The sequence below is a fragment of the Myodes glareolus genome, chromosome 18, assembly GCF_982192425.1.
Source record: "Myodes glareolus chromosome 18, mMyoGla1.1, whole genome shotgun sequence".
NCBI lineage: Eukaryota > Metazoa > Chordata > Mammalia > Rodentia > Cricetidae > Myodes > Myodes glareolus.
The window spans coordinates 68,657,512-68,680,308 of record NC_142043.1 but is presented as its reverse complement, the minus strand read 5'-3'; the positions used below and the strand labels follow the sequence as shown (position 1 = coordinate 68,680,308).

At 47.6% G+C, this 22,797-nt stretch overlaps 2 protein-coding genes across 3 annotated transcripts in view; both read right to left on the bottom strand.

Moving 5' to 3' along the window:
- LOC146890884 (HLA class II histocompatibility antigen, DO beta chain-like) overlaps positions 1 to 22,797 on the bottom strand; it is a 295,550-nt gene that overhangs the window by 161,801 nt on the left and 110,952 nt on the right. The gene's annotated exons all lie outside the window — the stretch shown is intronic.
- Positions 3,550 to 10,066, bottom strand: LOC148119201 (H-2 class II histocompatibility antigen, A beta chain-like). 2 transcript variants are annotated; one of them, XM_087898443.1, is made up of 6 exons: positions 9,955 to 10,065; positions 8,067 to 8,336; positions 5,837 to 6,118; positions 5,207 to 5,317; positions 4,465 to 4,488; positions 3,550 to 3,883 (listed from the first exon to the last, which is right to left on the bottom strand). In XM_087898443.1, the coding sequence occupies exons 1-6, from the start codon at positions 10,043 to 10,045 to the stop codon at positions 3,870 to 3,872; spliced, it is 792 nt and encodes a 263-aa protein (XP_087754569.1). In that variant the 5' UTR covers positions 10,046 to 10,065; the 3' UTR covers positions 3,550 to 3,869. The 2 variants fall into 2 exon arrangements, with proteins under 2 accessions (XP_087754569.1, XP_087754570.1); XM_087898444.1 differs by lacking the exon at positions 4,465 to 4,488 and having other exon boundaries at positions 9,955 to 10,066.

Below are 22,797 nucleotides of genomic sequence, written 5' to 3'. Positions count from 1 at the left end.
CAAATAAATGCTTTTGAAAATTCCTCACCTAAATTTTTAAATAAAACTGCCATGTAGTCTGGCAGTACTGCTTGTGGGTACATGTTGTGGTATATTTGATCACACTGTGTGACGATGTCTTTGTTTTACCTCACCTGCCTAAGGCACCTTTTGAGTGGTTTAACAAAGAGCTGAATGGCCAGTAACTAGGCAGGAGAGGTCAGGTGCAACTTCCAAGGAGAGGAACTCAGGAGAAGAATCAGAGATGCAGGGATTCACCAGCGAGATGCAGAGGGAATCAGATGTACAGTAGGAAGGGAAGGTAACGAGCCACATGGCATAACATAGATTCATATATATATGGGTTAATTAAAGATTTAAGAGCTCGTTGGGAACAAGCCTAAGCTAAGACCAAGCTTTCATACTTAATAAGAAGTCTCTGTGGGAGAACATGAGCAAGGAAGTCAGAACCACAAGGGGTCCGTTCACCCACTGAGAGGGTGGGACTGATCTAATGGGAGCTCACCAAGGCCTGCTGGACTGGGAGTGATGGAGCATGTGATCAAACTGTACACTCTGAATGTGGCTGGCAATGAAGGCTGACTGAGAAGCCAAGGACAATGGCACTGGGTTTTTATTCTACTGCATGGACTGACTTTGTAGGAGTCTGGTTTGTTTGGATGCTTACCTTTATAGACCTGGATGGAGGGGGGGAGGACCTTGAACTTCCCATGGGACAAGGAACCCTGACTTCTCTTAGGACTAGAAAGGGAGGGGGAGGTGGGGAAGGGGGAGCAAAAGGGAGGCGTGGAGGAGGTGGAAATTTTTAATAAATAAATAAATAAAAATAGATAAAAAAGAGAAAAAATAAGTCTCTGTGTCATTATTTGGGAGCTGGTGGTCCAAAGAAAGTTTGACTACAGGTACATATGCAAAACTATCAGTCTATTTAAGAGATATGTGCATGCCAATGTTTACTGTAACGATATTCACAATAGCTAAGACATAGAAGCAATCTAAATTTCCATGAATGGGTAACAAAATGTGGTGTGTGTGTGTGTGTGTGTGTGTGTGTGTACATCTTGTTCTGGAAAAACTCAGACTATGATCTTGGGGAGCAGAACCCCAAATGCAGTCTGTACACCCCATAGTACCCCTGGCTGATGACCTGTGTTGCAGCCTGGATCTCAGAAGATACAAAGGGCTACTCCTCATTCTGACCCTGTCCAGAGGATGAGAATCCTGCTAACATCCTCTACACAAAGTGTGTGAATGAGGGTGTGTTCCTATGAGACATGGTCTTCCATGACCTCAGTGATAGGCTCGCCAGTGTCCAAGAAAAGAAAACTGGTCAAGTGGTGGTGGCACAGCCTTTAACTCCAGCAGCTGGGAGGCAGAAGCAGGAGGATCTCTTTGAGTTTGAGGCCAGCCTGGTCTACAGAGCAAGTGCCGGAACAGGTACCAAAGGCACAGAGAAACCCTGTCTCAAGAAAACAAAAACAAAAAAAGAAAAGAAAAGAAAGGAAAAGCTGAAGATGTGCTGCAGCTCTTAGGACTGAAATCACATCAAAGAGGCCACCGTGTGTGGTGACTGTCCTAGTAACCTAGGTAGAGAATGGCACTAAGATCAAGAGGTCACAATGTTCACAGTTGATAAGGATTCCAACCCCTAAGAATCTCAGCTCAGTGATGACACTGTGTGCCTGTGAAATGCTGGTCACATGTGAAGTTGTGCATGCAGTGAGGGGACTAAGGACCACAGACGGCTGTCCTGCTTGTTCTTACCTGGCAGGGAGCAACAGCAGTCAGGGGTCCCTCTTAGCTTGTGATCCAAGGAGGAGCAGTTCGTCATGATGGGGAAGGCTACGAGGAGGATGGGAAGTCACAGCTGTTGCCTTTGCTTTTTCTCCCCCTGTTGGGGACCTCAGCCCATTTAAGGTGAAGTTTCCCACCTCAATTTAATCTAAAAAGCCTCTCACAAATATGTCCAGAGATGTGTCTCCAAATTGACCATCAACATAAACCATCACAAACCTATGAAAACGAAACTTCCCCTTATCCCCTGCTGTGAGGGTATCTGGAGATGCAGGTGCCCCCATGAGGCTGATGTAACCACCTCCATGCAGAGGCTCTGGAAATTCATTTCCCTAAGAAGAGAGATGAACACAATGCCAGCTGTTCACATCCTTGTGGACGTGATAGTGTTTTTCAGTGTTGTATATGTCGCCCAGAATTGGTCAGTGAAGATTTCTTCAACAATGTCAAAACATTGGAAGACAGACAACAGGGTCAGAAGTACACACAGAAACAGAGATAACATCTGAGGTAATAGGAGAGATATAGAAAACAGAGATGCAAATTAAACACAGAGAAAAGGACAAATGACCAAAGTGTAGACAGAGAAAAATGGAGAGAGAAGGCTTTGTTCAGTGAGACAGACATGAGGAACAAGAGACAGAGATGGAGAGATACAAGGACCAGGAGATACGGTGAAGATAAGGTAGATGGTGGTGACACCGAGGAGAGACGACTCTCATCAGTCACAGGTACCCAGTCACTGCTGACCAACAACACAGACTCCTTACAACATCAACACAATAGGGTTAAGTTGGGTGGTTATCATCTACAGCCACAAAAATACTTTATTGTTGAATGTAATCTTTAAAAAATGAAAGTGAGCTTTAACCAGTGTGACTTCACAGGACATATTTGGGACACCGGTGATGAGAGGTCACGGCATCCGTCCCCCAACAATTCTACCATGTTTAGTTGCACTGTCCTCACCAACATGAAGGAGGCTGGGGTGGTGTGAGAACAGGACACTGAAGAGCAAAAGAACCAGCCATGAAGATGTGACAGCAGGTGTCTGTCTCCTCAGCCCACCCTTACATTGAAAGACCCCAACCCAAATTGCTCAAATTGCTGCCGCAGCTAAAAATAACGCCATTTTATGCAAGGCTTGTACTTTTGGGGAATTCAGACAGAGGACAGTTATACATTGCAAAACAGGATTACAGACTGTCGGTAGCAAAACAGGATATCTGTGGTCAGCCGTTGAGGCAAGGCAAGAACGGGAAGTGCCAGTTATGAAAGGGCCAACTCAGCCCTAACCGGGGTCCATGTATCAAGGGGGAATTTGTCCCCAATTTAACCTGGCTAAATTAAGCTGTCCAATGAAATCCCTGTAACCATGGCATCTGCTTCTGTAACCGCGCTTTTTGCTCTCTGCCCTTATAAAAACCCCTTACCACAGCCTGAGGGCGCGCAAGTCTTCCGAGAGACTCTGCTGCCCCAGGTGCCTGTGTATCTGAAAATAAACCTCTTGCTGTTTGCATCCGCAATGGTGTTCTCGCTGATCCTTGGGAAGGGTCTCTCCAGAGGGAAGACTCTCTTCGGGGGTCTTTCAACATAGAGCCCAGGATGTTTCTGATCGCTTTCATAGTAGAAACTGCTACTTGTGGTCAGAGTTTGGGTGGCCCAAAACTCTTACTCCTGGCCACAACTTTCCTGGACCACCTTGCCCCACATCACTCCCACCCAGTCCTATTGGTTAGGGAGATTCAGGATACATAAATCAAAACATGTTTAATTATGAAAAAGAGGTGAATGTTTTCAGGGCATCTCTTCAGCAGCCTGTGTGGGACAATGGAAACAGAAAGCCATGGGTAGATTGTGCTACAGTACACGGACAGAGTCTCTGAAAACAGCCCAGGAGCAGAGGCAAAGACAGAGCCTTGGGGAGTCAGGAATCACAAAAGCTGAACTGGTGGGTATGCTGGAACCATGCTAGACTCTGAATCAGAGAAGGACAGGCAGGCTGGCACAGACGGGAACTGAGGGCAGGGACAGGCCTTACAGAGTGACAGTCAACTCAGCCAGAACACCATGAATCACTGTAGGAACCCTGTGGGAGACAGAGAGAGGGAGTGGTCACAAAAAGTCCCCTGGAGATGCCTGACTCTCCTCCTGGATTCTTCTGAGTTAGACAAAGAGAGCTGTGATCAGACCCTGCCACCACCTTCCCCATCACCTGTGCAGAGGTGAAGACAGCTAAAGGGGGCACAGAACTTCACAGGACACAAACATGTGGGAGGTGAAAGAGAAGCCATCACCCCCAGGAAATATGCAGGATCTGATAATTTTGATAAATTAGAGGAATCCATCTCCTCTGCAGGACTGTTAGTCTCTTCTGCCACTGTCAACATCCATGGTCACAGTCTCCAGTGTGGGGCACAGAGCAGCAACATCTTGGTGTCTAAACTCAAGACATGGCTCAGGCTCCACTCAAGACGCCACTAGAGTGATGTTGGCAAACCCCTGCTCAGAAACAACCTCTGGAGCATCCTACAGACGCCAGCTGTGATACTCTCAACCTCACAGCAGACAGGCTATGAACCAGGACTGTGGCAGGTACAGCTGTCTCATACCCTTCCCTGGCACCCATGCACCTGCCCCACCACCCACAGATAAAGGCTGAAATATTACCTGCTGCAGGAGGCCCTCGAGATCCTACAAAAGGAAGTCACATAGAGAAAGGTCTTGTTATAAAAACAGGGACCCTCTCACTCAGCCCAGGGGCAGCGGGATGTGCGGTTTAGCTGAAGCTGTTCTCGCATCATGAGTTCACTAAGACCCTGAGCTCCCCCAAAATGGATGAAGCTGCCACCAGAAGGAGGGAAAACAAGGTCCATGCTCTCTCAGTGGTAGGAATTTCTGGAAGGGAGGCAGTGAGAGTGGACAGTGGTGGAAGTCCCAGGATGAACTCCAGCATGGCTGTGGCACAGTCACACAACCAGCAAAGTCGAATTCTGTGTCCTCCCTGTAGTCTTCTGTGTCCTCCCACCCCCAGCCCAGCTCCTCCCCTCAGCCCAGCTCCTCCCCCCAGCACAGCTCCTCCCCCCAGCACAGCTCCTCCCCTCAGCACAGCTCCTCTCCCTCAGCACAGCTCCTCCCCTCAGCACAGCTCCTCCCCTCAGCACAGCTCCTCTCCTCAGCACAGCTCCTCTCCTCAGCACAGCTCCTCCCTCAGCACAGCTCCTCTCCTCAGCACAGCTCCTCCCCTCAGCACAGCTCCTCCCCTCAGCACAGCTCCTCCCCTCAGCACAGCTCCTCCCCTCAGCACAGCTCCTCCCCTCAGCACAGCTCCTCCCCTCAGCACAGCTCCTCCCATCAGCACAGCTCCTCCCCTCAGCACTGCCCACCACCCCAGTGTCCCCAGGGTCCTCACCTTTCTGGCTCCTGTGACGGATGAAAAGGCCCAGCCCGAGGAAGATCAGCCCCAGCACGAAGCCCCCGATGCCGCTCAGCATCTTGCTCTGGGCAGACTCGGACTGTGCACCTGGGGAGCAGAGCCTGGGTGTCAGCTTTGTCCCCACACATCCCAACAGCCCTGACTGGGAGCCTAGAGTTCAGCCTGAGTTATATGAGGTGCAGATCTGGGACGACCTGGTCACCGCTCTGACCCTATCCAGGGAAGGAAGGGCCAGGAGATGTGAACCCAGTGGTGAATGAGAGAGGATAAGTGGATGTTTGCACCTCACAGACATATCTATAGCCTTGGGTCAAAACACCCAGTCACTAGCTATTGCTGTCAATTCCTCTGGATGTTAGGGACGAGTTCCCAGTGTATGCGGTGATCTCTCAGAACTCCTGTTGGGAAAGACAATGAAGTCAGGGTGTTCTCCTGATGCCCTAACTATGAGACAAGAGATCTAGTTTCTTGCCCTCTCAGCTCAGTAGTGGAATCAGATGGGTGGCAATGGGGGATGGGGTGGGTGACTTTGGAGGGGCGATGTCATCAGAGAGATGGGGTAGTAACAGCAAAGAGCCCACAGTAGAAGAAAAAAGTTTCCCTTACTCCACTCCACGGTGACGGGGCTCTGCAGGCTGGGGTGCTCCACGTGGCAGGTGTAGACGTCTCCCCGCTGAGGGGTCATCTCCAGCATGACCAGGACCTGGTAGGTCCAGTCCCCGTTCTTAATAAGCTGTGTGGACTCAAGTCCCTCTGTCTCCTCCTGGCCATTCCGGAACCAGCGCACTTTGATGTGGGCTGGGTAGAAATCTGACACCGAGCAGACCAGCCTGTTGTGGTGGTTGAGGACCTCTGTCCTGGACAGGGAGATGGTCACCTTGGGCTGCTCTGGGGAACAGATGAAAAAAGGCAATGAGCGAGATGGGGGGCACATGGAGGGTCCCCATGGGGAAGAGACGGATGGGGATGCCTGGGCTCTAATACTGAATGAAAATTCACTCCACAAACAGAAAGTTAATAATCAACAGGAAAATAGCAGTGGCCCTGTTCTTATGTAACATGAAATGTAGTAAGACAAAGATAAAAAATTATCGTGATTTTAAGTTTATAATTTTGAAGAAGAAATGTGAAAGTAACTGCAGCACAACATCACTGCCTTCATCTCCTAGACCGTCATGCATAGCTGGACAGTGTCTTTCCCAACTGCCTGTACACACCGTGCCCACTACCCCAGGAGGCATCTCCCTGCATTCCTTTTATCCATTCTGGGTGAAAACAGCGTACACACTGAATGTGTTTCATAAATTGAGGACACCCTAGTATTGTTCTTTTAAAAAAAAAAAAAACAGGCAGGTGTGTTCCCTGGCAGGCTCGCAGAGCAGCTTCTAGTCCAACAAGGATGGCTGTGGGTCCCTGCAAGATCTCCAGGGTGGCAGCGCCTTGCGGCCGGGGGAGTCAGGAGGGCAGTTACGGCTGATAAAAGGCTCACAGGACATAGTATTATTTAAAGAAGAGGGAGACATTTATTGCTTAAAGAAGGGAAAGATAGAGAGACATAAGAGAAACATAGAGAAAAACAAAGACACATGTACACACAACAAGAGACAAACACAAGAGAGAGAAAAGATGGCAACGAGAGGAGGTCAGAAGTGGCTGGGGGTGGGCGTGGCTAGCTCTTAAAGTGACCGCAAAGGAATAACACCTAGTTCTTTCATCTGTCCACAGTCATAAGTGAGTTAGTTACTGGCTGCCTTCACTGAATTCCCTTGCTGTGAGGAATTAACTACTTATGGGCCAAACAAGTGACTGCTTCAGTTGAATAACGAGGTCGCCCAGAAAGCAAGAGAGGAAAACATAAGCAACCTTGTGTTAGCCATCAGTTGTGATGTACAGTATTGAATCTGAACACGACCATTTAATTGGCATCATGTCTAAGAGGTTCTTGGAGAGTACCAGGGAGAGTCCGAAGTAGAAAAGAGCCAAGAAAGATGTGAGTGAAAGCTTCAGAGGGCGATGCCATCACTGTCCCCTGAGAGGGGATGAAGAAATGATGTCCACATAGCAATGGACTCACCCAGGATGAAATGGAGCTAGAATCCCTTAAACTGCTAGTTCTAGGGCCGGGGTGGTAAAGTGCAGCCTCCTCCCCTCGGGAAAGGAAGCCTGGGGGCTGGAGAGAGCTGGCAGCTAGAGACACTTGCTACTCCTGCAGAGGACCTGGATTCAGTTCCCAGCGCTTACTCTCAGCTGTCTGTAACCCCAGCTCTAGGGCTCCAGTGAGGATGCCTTTGTTGTTGTTGTTTTGTTTTGTTTTATACTTTCCCCTCAGATTTTGTATCACAAACTTTTAGTATGATCCAAGTCAGCACAGTCTACTTCAAAGCACAAAGAACATAACGCCAGTAATGGCTTCCGGTAGGTGCCAGGCGGCAAACAGCCTTCGCAAGAAAACTTGGGCCCTCAAAGAGCAAATGGAAATCAGGGAAACACACTGGCGATGGAAAATTACTTGGCTCCAAAAGTTAAAACACAACGTTACAGGACCATGGCCTCTCCCCTGTTTAGCTTCCCTGAGTCAGGGCAGACAGGTGTCCCGGCTGCGGGGTTCTCATCAGAGCGGGGGAGGGGGGGGGGGGAGCATAGGGATGCATGGACAACACAGGTCATAGGTAGGGCAGATGGGAAAGGTGAGGCAGGACAGAGACTCCAGGAGGCGCTGTGTGGGGCAGGGACCATAGACTGGCAGCTCCTCACCCTGGGTCTCCTGGCTCCAGTGTCCCCTTCCGACCCACTCCCCTAAAGGTTGCCGCCTCCCGTGGACCCGCCCTGCGCTCACCAAGCCGCCGCAGGGAGGTGATGGCCTCCCCCTCGTAGTTGTTTCTGCACACCGTGTCTATCTCGGCCCGCGTCTGCTCCAGGATCTCCTTCTGGCTGTTCCAGTACTTGGCGTCCGGCCGCCCCAGCTCGTTCACCGCGCGGTACTCGTCAACGTCGCTGTCGTAGCGCGCGTACTCCTCCCGGTTGTAGATGTACCTGCTCACATACCGCACGCGCTGCGTCCCGTTGGTGTAGTAGCACTGGCACTTGTGCTGGACCACGAAATCCCCTGCGGACGGACGCGGTCAGCCGGGGGCGGCGCCTGGCCGCGGAGACCCCCGGAGCCCGCGATCTGACCCCGCGCGGCGCTTCAGGCTGGGGCGACGCAGTCTCTAGGGACCTCGGAGCCTCGGGACCGGCGGGCGGGAGGGGGCACCCGACTTAGAGGGGTCGGGACTCTGAGTGAACCCCGTCTCCAGGGGGCTCCAGGGCACCTGAGGGAGGCTTCCTTCTAAGAGTTCAAGAGAGGGAGGGAGTCAAGCGATCGACCGACTCTTCCTGACAAGAATATCCCCGGAAGCACCAATTGTACTTAGTGCAGTGGGGTTTTTTTTGGGGGGGGGGTTATTTTGTTTTGTTTTGTTTTGTTTTTTGCCAGGCAGTGGTGGCACACACCTTTACCCAGCACTCGGAGGCAGAGGCAGGTGGATCTCTGTGAGTTTGAGGCCAGACCTGTCTACAGAGCGAGTTCCAGGACAGGATCCAAAGCTACACAGAGAAACCCTGTTTAGAAAAACAAACAAAACAACAAAAATTCTTTAAAGAAAACATTCAAAGTTGAGTGTGGTAGAGAAGGGCTTGGGTCTGAATGTAGTTTTGAAGTGGGGGAGAATCTGATCAAAATACACTGTACGAAAGTAGAAAGTAAAATACCCCAGCACAACCACGTGAGATTCTCTCCTGCCTGCAAAGGGCCCTGATCTCCCGGAACCTAGTGGCGCATTTATTCTCAGAAAGCACCTGCTGGAAGACAGGTGACCTCCGGGCCTGCCTGCTTGGACACTGACTCAGCAGTGGATCATTTTGTTTGTTTGTTTTGTTTTTCTAGACAGGGTTTCTCTGTGTGACAGGCCTAGCTGGCCTGAAACTCACTTTGTAAACCAGGCTGGCCTGGAACTCACAGAAGGGAGGATTTTAAGAATAACTGCTGAGGTTAAACTGCGCACAGGCATTCGCGGGGGAGGGGGGAGCCTCTGTATGAAGTAGATAAAGCACTCCCGTCTCTGAACTGAGGGATCTCCCGGTGTGTATCACAGATTTCCATTCTATGCCTGACTTTTTCTGGGAAATTCAATTTACCAACCCAGAGTCCTCAAGTTTCCATTTGCTGAAAAAACTTAGACTCCTGTCTGCTGGTTCTCTCGGGGTTGGATGCCTGGAGTTTGCCTCCCTTAAACCTCCACCCCACACCAGGAATTTTCCCCAAATACCAGAACTACAAGAGCATCACTGACCCATGTTTCCCCATCTCATGATGTAGCATTTCCTCCAGACAGGGAGCTGGGGGTGGGGGTGGGGTAGGGACTACTATGCCAACCCTGCTGTTTCCTCAACTCTAACCCTGTGCTTCCTTTGTCCTGTCCTGGGTATCTGATTTAAACTCTGTCTCCTCCTTCTTCAATATGCCAGCCTCAGCCTGTGCAGTGGGCACCATCCTAACTTCAATACTAGAACACAGAAATAAGAATATAACCGCCCTTTCTTCTAGATAAAGAAAATCTATTATAAAAGATGGTTTTAAAATCAGAATCTTACCATGCTCCCCCACACACATCTCAGCGTCCCCAGACTCCCTCAGAGCCAGTGCCCCGGAGTGCTGGCTCTGGAGACCCCTGCCCCACACTTACTTGGGAAGTCTCTGCCCTGGGTGCCCGGGCTGCTCAGCACCATCAGCACCACAGCTGTCACAAGAAGGAGGCTGGGGACCTGCACAGCCATCTTGAAGGAGTCTCCAGGATGCACACCTGCTGTGCCCCCTTCAGAGAGCAAAAATCTGTAGATGCCTCTGTGACTACTGGAGTTGGTCCCAGGAGAGGAACCAATCAGCACCAGAGCTGAAGCGTGTCACCAGTCTCTGGGTAGACATTGTTTACAAAGGCTCTCTGTGCTGTGCCTGGTCTGTATCTTCATGGAGCCTCACTGGGTGAACATTTGAGGTAACAATTCCTCTCAGTTACAGGGTAAAGCTGTCCAAACTGAAGACTGATTGTGTTTGGGGTTTAAAGAGACAAAAGAGAAAAGCAAGTCAAGTATAGACAACTTTGAGAGAGTTATTTTAAAACTGCTGTTATTCTTGAGGGGTTTAGTAGGGGATTAATAGCAACCATGTGTTAGGGGACAGAGATTGTCCTTTGTCTTGTCTGACACTGAGGAGCCACAGGTGAGGAAGCAGGGTTCTTGGGAGTCAACAAGAACCTCTTTCTAACCTTGGAATTCTTGTAAAATGTAAACCATGCTCTGACCGCTGTACACCTAGATCTTCCTGTGCACACAGGAAAGAATGATGTGCTGTGGTTAATCATGAAAACTGCCCTGTGAGAGAGTTGGAAGTAGGGGGTCAGTGTGTGGCCCAGCCCTGCTGGCTCAGGAATCTTCCTCATTCAGGAATCTATTGCATTCATGATATTCCAATGGAAATATTTGAGAAGTTAATTAACCCAAAATTTCTCTTAAGAATTCTTCTGCTGTTTAAATCCTCCACAACCATGAAATAGGTCCACAATGTCATCAAAGGCAACCATAAGTTCTTAGGGCTTCCTTATACAGTCACCTGGTGTGTCAAGGACAAGAAGCTGAAGATGCGGAGCAGCTGCTTCAGGAAGGATGCTCACAGGCTTGTCACACAATGCCAGCCCAAGTGTCAGCCATCAACGTCTGCTTCCAACCCAGTCTGCTCAGGTCTGCGCACACACTACCGAGTCTACTTATCAGTCAGCTGAAGCAGTGCCTGGAAAACACCAGTGACTAAATACTAAGTCTCTCTCCCTCGTTCAATGGTGCTATCTCTAGTGTTTTAGATCCTAGTTAAACAGGGGCAGGACCTGAAAGCAGACTTGACCAGGAAAAGGGAAAGGGGTAGAGACAGGGCAGCAAGAACGTCCCGTGAGGGCTCTCACAGCGCAGGTGAGCTGCAGCATTGCTGGGTTCCACCCTGCACACAGTGATGTAGAGAACCAGAGAGGGACGGCCCTGGGCTCCCAGCAGCTGTGGTGCTCAGGGTGGACACAGATCTCCTCAGCTTATGCAGGGAGCATAAACAATCATCAAACTCAGTGTGGAACAGTCGTCAGACAAACATGGCCATCCAGGGACCTTGGAGATGGGTGCTCTCGGTGTCCGCACCCCCACCTCAGACCTCCACACACAAACTGAGGGCTCGGCCTCTCCTACTCCTTTCCTAAGGGGAAGCTCCTCAGCTCTGTCCTGGGCTGTGAGAGAAGTCTGTGTCTACAGGGGATTACCAGCTCTCCCAGGCCTCTTCATGCGGCCTTTTCATCTGGCAACAAAAGCTTCACCAGGAATCTTTTTCTGATTGGCTAAGATCACATTAGGAAGGCAATGCCTTGGCCTTCTGCCAGCTCCTTCATCCTAGCCCAACCTTTTCTAGAGTCTTCTGCAGGGTTCTAATCAGACACAGCATCCCTGGTTCAGTCATGTGGGGTGTGGGGCAGCAGAGAAAAGAACTAAGGAGACTACGATGTCTGTGAGTTCAAGGCTACCCTAGTCTACAGAACAAGTTCCAGGACAGCCCGGGCTACACAGAGAAACCCTGAGGAAGAAAGAAAGAAAGAGGAGAGAGAGAGAAAGGAGATGGCGACACCAGGTTCTTCAACAGGAAATTTCCCATCAGACGTGGCGTGGCATGCCTTAGCTTGAACATTAATGTGGTTTTCTTCATGTTTCTGTTTTCTCAAGAACAGCAAATGCATAGAAATAGCTGTTAACAAAGACAAAATCTTTGGCAGCTTCCTTCAGACAGAATGGTTAATGCCTCCAGAATATGAAAAACTGCAAAAATTCAACACCAGAAAACCTGATGTCTTTCAGTCACTAAGTGGGAGAGTACACGGGAGGAAGAATTCTAAAAAGAAGATACACAATGGCCAACAAATATCTGAAAAGGTGTGGAATGTTCTGAGACACCGGGAAATGAAAATTAAAGCTGCCCTGAGACCCCGTCTCACCCCAGTCACGACCACCAACCAAGAAAAAAATGACAGTGAATGCTGGAGAGGAAGGGGCACCTGTATTTACTGTGGGTAGATGTGTAAATCGGTGCAGCCACCATGGAAATCAATGTGGAGGGTTTCAAAAAGCTAAAAATAGAACTATGAAGCCTGGCTTGATACCACACATCTTTAATCCTAGAACCCGGGAGGCAGAGGCAGGTGGATCTCTGTGAGTCTGAGGCCAGCCTGGTCTACAAGAGCTAGTTCCAGGACAGGCTCCAAAGCTACAGAGAAACCCTGTCTCAAAAAACTTAAATAAATAAATAAATAAATAAATAAATAAATAGATCTACAATATGGCTCAGCTACCTCACTTCTTGGTGGAAGAACCCAGTCCTACCACAGAGATGTCTGCAGACCATGGTTATTGCTGCACTGTTCTCAGTAGCTAAGAAATGGAGCAGCTCAGATGTCCATCGTGACAGACAAAGAAAACATGGTGCATAGACACAATGGAATTGTATTCCATAAAGAAAACTGAGGTCATGAAGTTAGGGAAATAGATAGACCTGGGAATTACTGTATTAAATAAAATAACCCAGGTGCAGGAAAACAAGTGACTCAGATTTTCTCTCTGATAAGAGGAGCCTACATTTTGATTTTTACATGTGAGGGTAGTAGGTAGGTTATGAAGCTAGGGAGATCACTAGAAAGGAAAAGGAGCTCTTGGATGAAGGGGGCAAAGGGACAAAAGAGGGCAGTAGAATACATGTGTGCTGCCTGGTTCTTGTCAACCTGGTACAAGCTGGAGTCATCTGAGAGGAGGGAAATTGAGAAAGTAAGATTGGGCTGTAGGCAAGATGGTGGGGCATTTTCTTTGTTAATGATTGATGTGGGAGAGCCCAGCCTATTTTGAGTGTTGGCAACCACAGTCATAGAAAAAATCAGATGGAGTGAACCATGAGAAACAGGCCAGTAAGCAGTGTTCCTCCATGCACCTACTTCAGCCTCCACGTTCCTGCTCTGACTTCCTTTGATGATGGACTTTTGGTTAGAGTGTTCATCACAACAAGACACAGAAACCCCAACTAAGACATTGTGTGATGTGTCAGCAATGGGAGCCACTAGAGCAGCAACCAGCAGGACCAGAGCTGGAAGATGGGGAAAGAGATGAGGAGGAGGGTCAGCAAAAGCATACAAGTGTGAACAAGCCATAACGAGACACACCATTCTGGATAATAATTTAAAACCCTATTATTGACAATGAGAGTCAAGGTTTGAGAGGCAAAGACAGTGGGCAGTGGGGGTGAGCACGGTGTGAGCCAAGAGACAAGCCAGAGTCTCGCAGGGGCACTGAGGAACCTGTGGTGGGAAGAAGGAGGAGGCCACGTGTGGGAAACGGCATGAGGTGCAGTGCACAGACTCCAGGGAGGTTTGCTCTTTTCCTTTGTCTAAGAACGTGTTTGTCTCCTCTTCATCACTGAAGGAACAGTCTGGGCAGATGTGGAATCCTTCAGGACAGCTCTTACCTTCAGCACTTGAAAGTTGGTGTGCAGCTTCTGCCAGCCTCAGCAACTTCAGGTGAAAAATGTATGACCATCCAATTTTAAGCTCCTCTTCTCTCTTAGGCATCTTAAGGTCCTCACTGAGGAATGGATTTACCTGATGCTGGTTTTACTTAGCTCCGAAATCCATAAAATTATGTGTCATCAAATTTAGGAAGTTCTCAGCATTTATTCCTTTGAGTATTTTTTCAGCCCTTCACCCTTTTCCTCTTCTTCTGGGACTCCAGAGAGGAAGAGATAGGTCTCCTGTTGTCCTGGAGTTCCAAGGTTCTATCTGTGCCTTTTAGTCTGTTTTCTCCTGTCATTATGACTCAGTGAACCCCATTATCTGTCTTTGAGTTCATGCATTCTATTGTCTGCCATGTTCACTCAACTGTTGAGTACAATAATTGGTTTTCAGTTCTGCAATTCTGCAATTCCCATTTAATTCCTCTCAGTCTGTAATACTTATTCAGCTAGACTGTCCATTGGGGGAGTTCTTGCTGTTGTTTTGTTTTATCTGTTTGGGTGAATTCGTCATTGCTTACTGAAGTATTACATGATGCTGCTTTAATGTCCTGCTGTAATTTTCCAACATCTGGTTTGTAGAGAGCTGCATGATGCCACGCCTTAAAGGTAGCGCTGGTTTCCACCTTCCACCTTCCCGACGGTGAATGCTCTCAGTTGTGAACAACTCCATATATGGCTAACGCTAAGGATCTGGCTTGCTTCCATGTTTCTGGACCTATCTGCGTTTCCCACATGGCTTGCTGGGGTTGGCTGCCCAGAGGTTATTTAAGCTGTGGGCTGGCTCTGCCTGGGGCGAGAGGGTGAGAAGATTGTTCAAGGGTCCTGAATAAACCGCAGAAAGAAGAGTCCAGTGTTGCATCTTCCTTGCTGGCAAGGCAGGCGTGGCAGTTGGTGGCCTATACGGGGACACAACCTCTTGTCTGGACTCAGAACTTTCTGCGGGCAGGGTAGTGCACTGGTAAGTTCCCAGGTAAGGTGGGAATCTGTGACAAGAGCAGAGTTAGTGACCGCATCAAGAGCGGGGTTAAAGTGACCATGACAAAAAGCGGGTAGTCTGCTCTCCTCTGTAAATAGAGAGTGAGCAGGGAAAGATAGGATAAGTTAGAATAAGTTAGGAGGGTTAGTAAAGCTGTAAAACTGAAAGCAAGAGCAGGTGCCATAAACTATCAAACCAAAAGTTAAAGTTTAAAAGAAAACATTAATAGTTGACTATGGGCACATCTCAGTCGCACCCAGTTTTTTCGGCTCTAAATGAGCTGCTGCGTTCAGTTTGGAAACTAGTTAGAGGCTGTCATGAGGACCAACGATGTAGTGAGGCAGTAGAGAATGGACTGGCTGCTTTAAAGATATTTCAGGAGGAGAGGTTGGAACAAGCGGACAGTGAGGAGAACATAGAGAATTCAGAGTCTGTGGATTCAAAGGAAGAGCTACAGGCACTTGTAGAACAGATGGAGAGAACAAAAGTAAGAAAGAGAGGAAAGGGGAGAGAGAAGGGGGACCCTAAGAGGGAGGAGTGCTGCAAGCCTTCCTCATACCAAGCAATGCCGTCGGCACCCCCTCTTTATGCGAATGGAGGGAATGGCAGCTCAGGGCGTTCTTTTTGCCCAGGAGTCTGGAATACAGTAAGGATAGAATTACAATTGGCTTATCCAGTGTTTCAAGATCCACAGGGGAACAGATATGAGGAACCTTTAGATTTTAAGATTATTAAATCTCTGGCTGAGTCTGTAAGAACTTATGGGACTCATGCTTCCCTCACGGTGGCACAGGTGGAAGCCTTTAACCGGTATTGCATGATGCCTAGTGATTGCAGCGGGCTTGCACGTGCATGTTTAAGCCCAGGGCAGTATTTAGACTGGAAAGCTTTTTTGATAGAATTTGCGAACGAGGAAATAACTTCCAATCAAGCAGCAGGACATCATGCTTGGGACCCTACTTGGTCAGGGTCGCTTTGCTAATCAGCAGACCAGGTACCCAGTTCAAGTCTTTGAACAAGTTAATAGAATTGGCATTTGAGCCTGGAAGGCCTTGCCCAACTAGGGGCAAGTGAGCGGCAATCTTACTAAGATTCTGCAGGGCCCCACTGAGCCATTCTCAGATTTTGTCGCTCGCATGGTTGAGGCTGCAGGCAGGCTTTTCGGGGATCCAGATCAGGCCATGCCACTGATAAAACAGCTAATATATGAACAATGCACGAAGGAATGTAGAAATGCTATAACCCCTTATAAGAGACGAGGCCTTGAGGTATGGATGAAAGTTTGTAGAGAGTTGGGAGGGCCGCTTACTAATGCAGGCCTAGTGGCAGCTGTGGTTCAACTGACACAAAGGAAAAAAGCAGCTTCAGGAGCCTGCTTTAAGTGCAGTAAAGTGGGACATTTAAAACGGCTGTGTCCAGAAAGAGAAGATGCTCTTCAAAGGCCTGGTGGCCAGTGTCTAGCTCAGTCAGATGTATGTCCAAGATGTAAAAGGGGGAAGCATTGGGCAAGTGAATATTGATCTGTAAAGGATATAAATGGCCGGTCTTTGCCTCACACACTTGTAAGCGCCCGTCCAAAAAACGGGCAGCGGTGCCCCTGCCCTCAGGGCCCGCAAATATATGGGGCAGCCGTGAGTCAGAACGAGGACATGTGTCAGAGGGCGTGGCTAACCCTCTGACATCCGAGGGACCGCAGAGAGCCACTGCAGGTTCAGCAGGACTGGACCTCCATGCCACCAGCAGACTTGTATTGACTCCCAGAATTCAGCTTGTGGAATCAGACTTTAAGGGGCCTCTGGATCCAGGAACAGTAGGGTTAGTTATAGGAAGGTCTTCCACAACATTGAGGGGTCTAAAAGTTCATCCTGGGGTTATAGATCCAGATTATACTAGAATCGTTAAAATTATGGTAGAGTCACCTAAAGGCATTTCTGCAATTTCTCCTGGAGATCGAATTGCTCAGCTCGTACTCCTTCCCAGTCTTCATGAGTGGTTTGAAGCCTGCCCTGCCGAAAGGGGAGATAGAGGTTTTGGCTCCTCAGGCACGGACTTAACCATTTTGTCCCTTGACTTGGACCCACGGCCAGTTTTGACACTTAAGGTAGACGGAAAATGTATCCTTGGTCTGTTGGATACAAGTGCTGACAAAAGCATTATAGCCAAGAATGATTGGCCATCAGGATGGCCAATTCAAGCTTCCTCTCAAACCTTACAAGGCCTAGGTTTTGCAAGAGCCCCAGATATGAGTGCTAGACAGTTACAATGGAGTGACGATGAAGGCCATTTGGGGGAATATTCAGCCTTATGTCCTAGAATTCCCTACTTCCCTGTGTGGGAGGGATCTGCTGAAAGACATGGGATTTAAACTCAGTAATGAGTATTCCCCTGCTTCACAACAGATAATGACAAAGATGGGATATCATCCAAGCTTCGGGTTGGGAAAAAGACTGCAGGGGCAGAAAGACCCTATATCTGTACAGCAACGCCCTTCTAGGCAGGGGCTGGGTTTTTCTTAGGGGCCGCTGGGGAGGGAATTCCCATTACATGGAAAAAAGAGGAGCCAGTGTGGGTTCCTCAGTGGCCTCTCTCCTCTGAAAAATTAACAGCTGCAAATAAGTTGATAGCAGAACAGTTAGCCCTGGGCCACATCAAGCCATCCATATCACCTTGGAACACCCCTATTTTTGTAATAAAGGAAAAATCAGGGAAGTGGCATCTATTACATGATTTACGAGCCATTAATAATCAGATGCAGCTTTTGGGGCCAGAACAATGTCGGCTGCCTCTGCTGTCTTCCCTACCTGCTTCCTGGCCTGTAATTGTGGTTGATTTAAAAGATTGTTTTTTCTCCATTCCCTTGTTTCACAAGGATAGTGAAAGATTTGCCTTTACTGTTTCATCATGAAGAACCAGATAAAAGATGTGAGTGGATTGTCTTGCCACAAGGTATGGCTAATAGTGCTACTATGTGCCAGCTGTATGTAGGGGAGGCTATTACACCATTGAGAGAGAGATTCCCTGCTCTGAGATGCATTCATTATATGGATGACATATTACTGGCTGCTAAGGGTGAACAGATGCTGAACCAGGCTTATGTGGAGTTAGGTAAATTGCTTGAAAAGAAGGGACTATCTATAGCCCCTGAAAAGGTACAGAAGGATAAAATTGTTAGTTATCTAGGAGCATGAATCTGTGAGAAACAAATTATCCCACAAAAGGTAGAATAGAGAAAAGATAATTTAAGGACCTTGAATGATTTTCAAAAGTTGTTAGGTGATATAAATTGAATTAGATGTTATTTAAAATTACCAAACTATGAGTTAAAACCCATGTATAATGTTTTAAGTGGAGATTCTGCTTTAGATTCCCTGAGGCAATTGACTGACGAGGCAAGAAAGGCTTTACAAAAGGTGGAAGAAAGATTACAAGATGCCTTCTTGCAGAGGTTTCAAGAAGATCAGGATATTGTCATGTGCATTCTTCCCACATATCACCAACCTACAGGGCTGTTATGGCAAAATGGGCCACTGTTTTGGATTTACCCCAAGACATCTCCAGCCAAATCTCTTGAGCATTATCCTACTGCTGTAGCAACTTTAGCCCTGACCAGGATTCAACAGTGTTTACAATATTTTGGGACTACCCCAACCACCATTATAGTGCCTTCCTTATTCCAGCCATCAGGTTAATATTTTGTGTGCTACGAAAGATGATTGGGCCATTTTACAATGTGGTTTTGAGGGCACCATAGATAACCACTATCCCAAACATCCATTGTTGAGATTTTTAAGGAGCATCCTGTGATATTTCCTAAAATAACATCATCGCAGCCTATTTCCATGGCTCCAAATGTATTTACAGAAGGATCTAAGACAGGCTGTGGGGTGTATATGATAGATAAACAAGAACCTGTGATGCATCAGCTTCAATCCGGTTCTCCTCAGGTTGTAGAATTACAGACTGTAGTTGAAGTCTTTAAGGTTTGTCCTTTTGCTTTCAATTTAATATCAGATTCCGCTTCTGTTGTTAATGCCCTTAAAATTTTAGAAGTAACTGGACCTATTAAAAGCTCTAGTCCAGTTTGTCTTTTGTTTCAGCAATTGCAACATTTAATTTGGCAGAGAAGAAACTGTTTTTACATCCAGCATGTTAGAGCCCATACAGGTCTGCCAGGTCCCTTGAGTGAAGGAAACGATACAGTTGATCAGTGGACTAGGATGGAATGTATATTCATGAGTTCTACCTTGGAGAAGGCGAGAGCTTTTCATAAGGCTTTTCATGTTAATGCTAAAGCATTACAACAGACATTTCATTGCTCTCGAGCAGATGCTCAACAGGTAATTTTAGATTGCTCTCAATGTGTGACTCATCAATATCCACCCAGTATTGGAGTAAAACCACAGGGTCTACTCCCGCTGAAAATCTGGCAAATGGATGTAATGCATGTCTCTGATTTTGGTAAACTCAAGTATGTGCATGTTTCAGTGGATACCTGTTCGGGCGTGATGTACGCCACACCTCTCACTGGAGAGAAGGCATGTAACGTGATTGCCCATTGCCTAGAAGCGTGGGCCGCTTGGGGCAAACCTCATCAATTAAAGACTGATAATGGACCTGCTTACACGGGCCAAATGTTCACCTCCTTTTGTCATCAAATGGAGGTGCAGCTTGTTCATGGCTTGCCTTATAACCCTCAAGGACAAGGCATTGTGGATCGTGCACACCACGCACTAAAAGAATGTTTACAAAAACAAAAAGGGAATAGGCCATGGCCGTACCCCAAAAGAAAGATTTTCTCTTGCTTTGTTTACTATAAATTTTCTAAATTTGGATGTTCAAGGTTGATTTGCAGCTGATAGACATCAGGACCCCTATGGCCCTGCTAAAGGGATGGTCAAGTGGAAGGATATCCTGACAGGGCTCTGGCGTGGGCCTGATCCTGCGCTGACATGGGCATGAGGCTCTGTTTGTGTTTTCCCACAAGACCAACAAGATCCAGTGTGGATGCCAGAGCATTTGATTAGAAGAGTTCAACACAAGGAGCATCATGCCTGTGTCTGTTGATGCTCCCCATGCCGTGACTAGTGTACAATATGAGAACTTTACTCATACTGCAAATTTGTCTAAACAGTTGTCTAGTTATCTCCTAGGTAACGGAACTGAAGAATTTGATACTATGATGGAGCAGCTGAGGGTGGCCATCGTCACGGTGAACTCTACCCAAGTGGATGCAGAACTAACAGGATTGTCATCGTGAATTACTGCAGCCATAAATCATCTAAAAGAGTGGGCGGGCTTGGAAATGTTAGCAGGCCTCTTGGTGTTGGTCTCCCTGGCTTGCCTGTGGTGTATATGCAAGATCAGGTTTCCTCTACAATGCAATGCAGTCATGATCATTCAAGCCTTAACAGCCATTGAAGCAGGACAGTCCCCCCACACATGGATGATGACCATAGAATTGTTACGCTCAGGATGCGAAGCTAAGCACTGCACTCAGGGTCAGCCGCTTTGGGCCCAGAGAAGAGCATGCCTGATTGCATGTGGGTTGATACCCTAGACCCCACCTCTGAAAAAAGGTATTGGACTGGTCTGATACTCTTCGGGTGGATGACAACTGAATGAGGATCAGTACAAGGTCCCAATGTCTCTATATATTCATAGATAAGGCCTCTACACTTGCCTGTTGCATTTAAAACAAAAACGGAGAACTGTAGAGAGCTGTGTAATGCCACGCCTTAAAGGTGGAGCTGGTTTCCACCTTCCACCTCCCCGATGGTGAGTGCTCTCAGTCATAAACAACTCCATATATGGCTAACGCTAAGGATCTAGCTTGCTTCCACGTTTCTGGACCTATCTGCGTTTCCCACATGGCTTGCTGCTGTTGGCTGCCCAGAGGTTATTTAAGCTGTGGGCCGGCTCTGCCAGGGGCAAGAGGGTGAGAAGATTGTTCAAGGGTCCTGAATAAACCATAGAAAGAAGATGTTTATCTTGCTCTGCTCTCTGGGTTGCACTGATAAACAGGTTTGTGGTGGGTTGGATGAGAATGCGCCCTATAGGCCAATATATTAGAATGTTTGCTTCCCAGTGGTGGAACTGTTTGGGAAGAATTAGGAGGTGTGGCCTTGCTGAAGGAGGTGTGTCATTGGAGGTGGGCTTTGAGGTTTCAAAAGCCCACACCAGTTCAGTCTCACTCTCTCTGCTTCCTACTTGCAGATAAGGATGTAAGCTCTCAGGTCCTGCTTCAGCACCACGCCTGCCTTCTGCCATGCTCCCTACCATGATGTTCATGTACTCACCCTCTGAAACTATAAACAAATGTTGGGACCAATTGGAGTCCTGGCCTTCAGCTGCTCTTCCCTGTCTAGAGCCTTCTAATTGGGGTTACTAAAAGCTGTGCCTAGCCTAGAGGATCAGAGGATGGGATTTTCACCTGTTGGCCATTGACTGTAGGGTATTTAAGCCTCCATGGTGTTATTAAAGAAAGGGCTTTGTACCAGCGATTGGAGGTCCCTGTGTCTGTTTGTCTCTGTGTGTGTTTCCTCAGCCTCCAGCCCCTTGTCTGAAGCTCACGAACTGGATTCTAGATCATAGAGCACAGACGGGGTTGGGGGGAGATTGCCACAAACAAACCCCAAATTAAGTATTTTCTTTATAAGTTGCCTTGGTCATGTGTCTTTACAGCAAAAGAAAAGCAACTAATACAGGCTTCTTTCCTTACTTTTTAGAAACGTTTTATTTTATTTTTACTTTATTTTATTTTATATTAATGAGTGGTTTGCCTGCATAAATGTTTATATGCTACACACATGCAGTACCTGCAGAGGCCAGAAGAGGGCACGAAATCTTTGGGAAGTAGAGTTGTAGGTGGTGTAGGCTGTATGTGAGTACTGGGAGCGAACCTAGGTTCTCTGAAAGAGCACAGTGCTCTTAACCACGGAGTCATCTCTCTAGTCTCTTCTTCCTTACATTTTTCTGGTGTTACCAGTGAAAGCAACGCCTTTACCTGGGTGCCTCCCCAACCAGGGAGAACAGTTCAGAAAATGTTAGCCTGAGTCACACTCTCCTTCTAGGCAATCAAAGGACAGTGGACCTTAGTGCAACTGCACAGGAGGGGGCAGCAGGCTCCAGTCCCGTCTGGTCAGTGCTGGTGTGCACACCTGTGCCCCTTTCATTATTACTGTGCTGCTGTCCCTGTGTTAAAGCTGCATCTGTGGGATTGATGGGTCTAGTTGTGACGGAGACTGTTGTCTGCTTTTTCGAAATAATTCCCATACAACATAGAAGAAAACTGTCCTGACTATGACCTAAACAACCAACAGAACAGTATATCAAGTCATAATTGATAGCATTCGATGACTTCTGTAGTGTAAGCACATCCACAACCACCGATTTTAACTTAGTCTTATGTCACCACATGCATAACTAGAAAGAGGTGCACAGTGACTTGTGTGTGTGTGTGTGTGTGTGTGTTTGAGAGTGTGTGTGTGTGTTTGAGAGAGAGTGTGTGTTTTTTTGTCTCTGTATGTGAGAATGTGTATGTGCATACACATGTGTGCATGTGCGCATTTGTGTTCATCTGTGTGTGACTGCACTTGTGTGTGAGTGTGAGTGCATGTGGGTGTGTTCATGTATGCTTGCCCTCAAGTTTGTGTGAGATTGTGTATGAGTGTGCATGTCTATGTGTGCATATGAGCTTGTGTGTGTATGTACGCCCAAGCACACATTGCTGGAAATCCACCCCAGGCCCTTGCACATGCTCTGCCCAAGAGCCGCATCCCACCCTCCCTACTGATATGCAATGCTGTCATACCCTATGTTAGGTATAAGTAAGCTCGAATGTCTATCGTCACAACAGCTTGTAAAATAATCAGTGATGAGCTATCAACTCATTTTCAATATTAAATAAAACCTTTAGCTATTTCATTTGGTGGTGGCCTTGTCTGACAATTGATTTTAAATTAATTTAACAGT

What these genes read in the sequence shown, in the direction of transcription:
- LOC148119201 (XM_087898443.1), bottom strand. Translation starts at nt 10,045, where the DNA reads ATGGCTGTGCAGGTCCCCAGCCTCCTTCTTGTGACAGCTGTGGTGCTG. An exon ending in CCAGGGCAGAGACTTCCCAA is followed by an intron (nt 8,337 to 9,954) that starts GTAAGTGTGGGG and finishes GTCCGTCCGCAG; the next exon opens with GGGATTTCGTGGTCCAGCAC. An exon ending in CACCTCCCTGCGGCGGCTTG is followed by an intron (nt 6,119 to 8,066) that starts GTGAGCGCAGGG and finishes TCTGTTCCCCAG; the next exon opens with AGCAGCCCAAGGTGACCATC.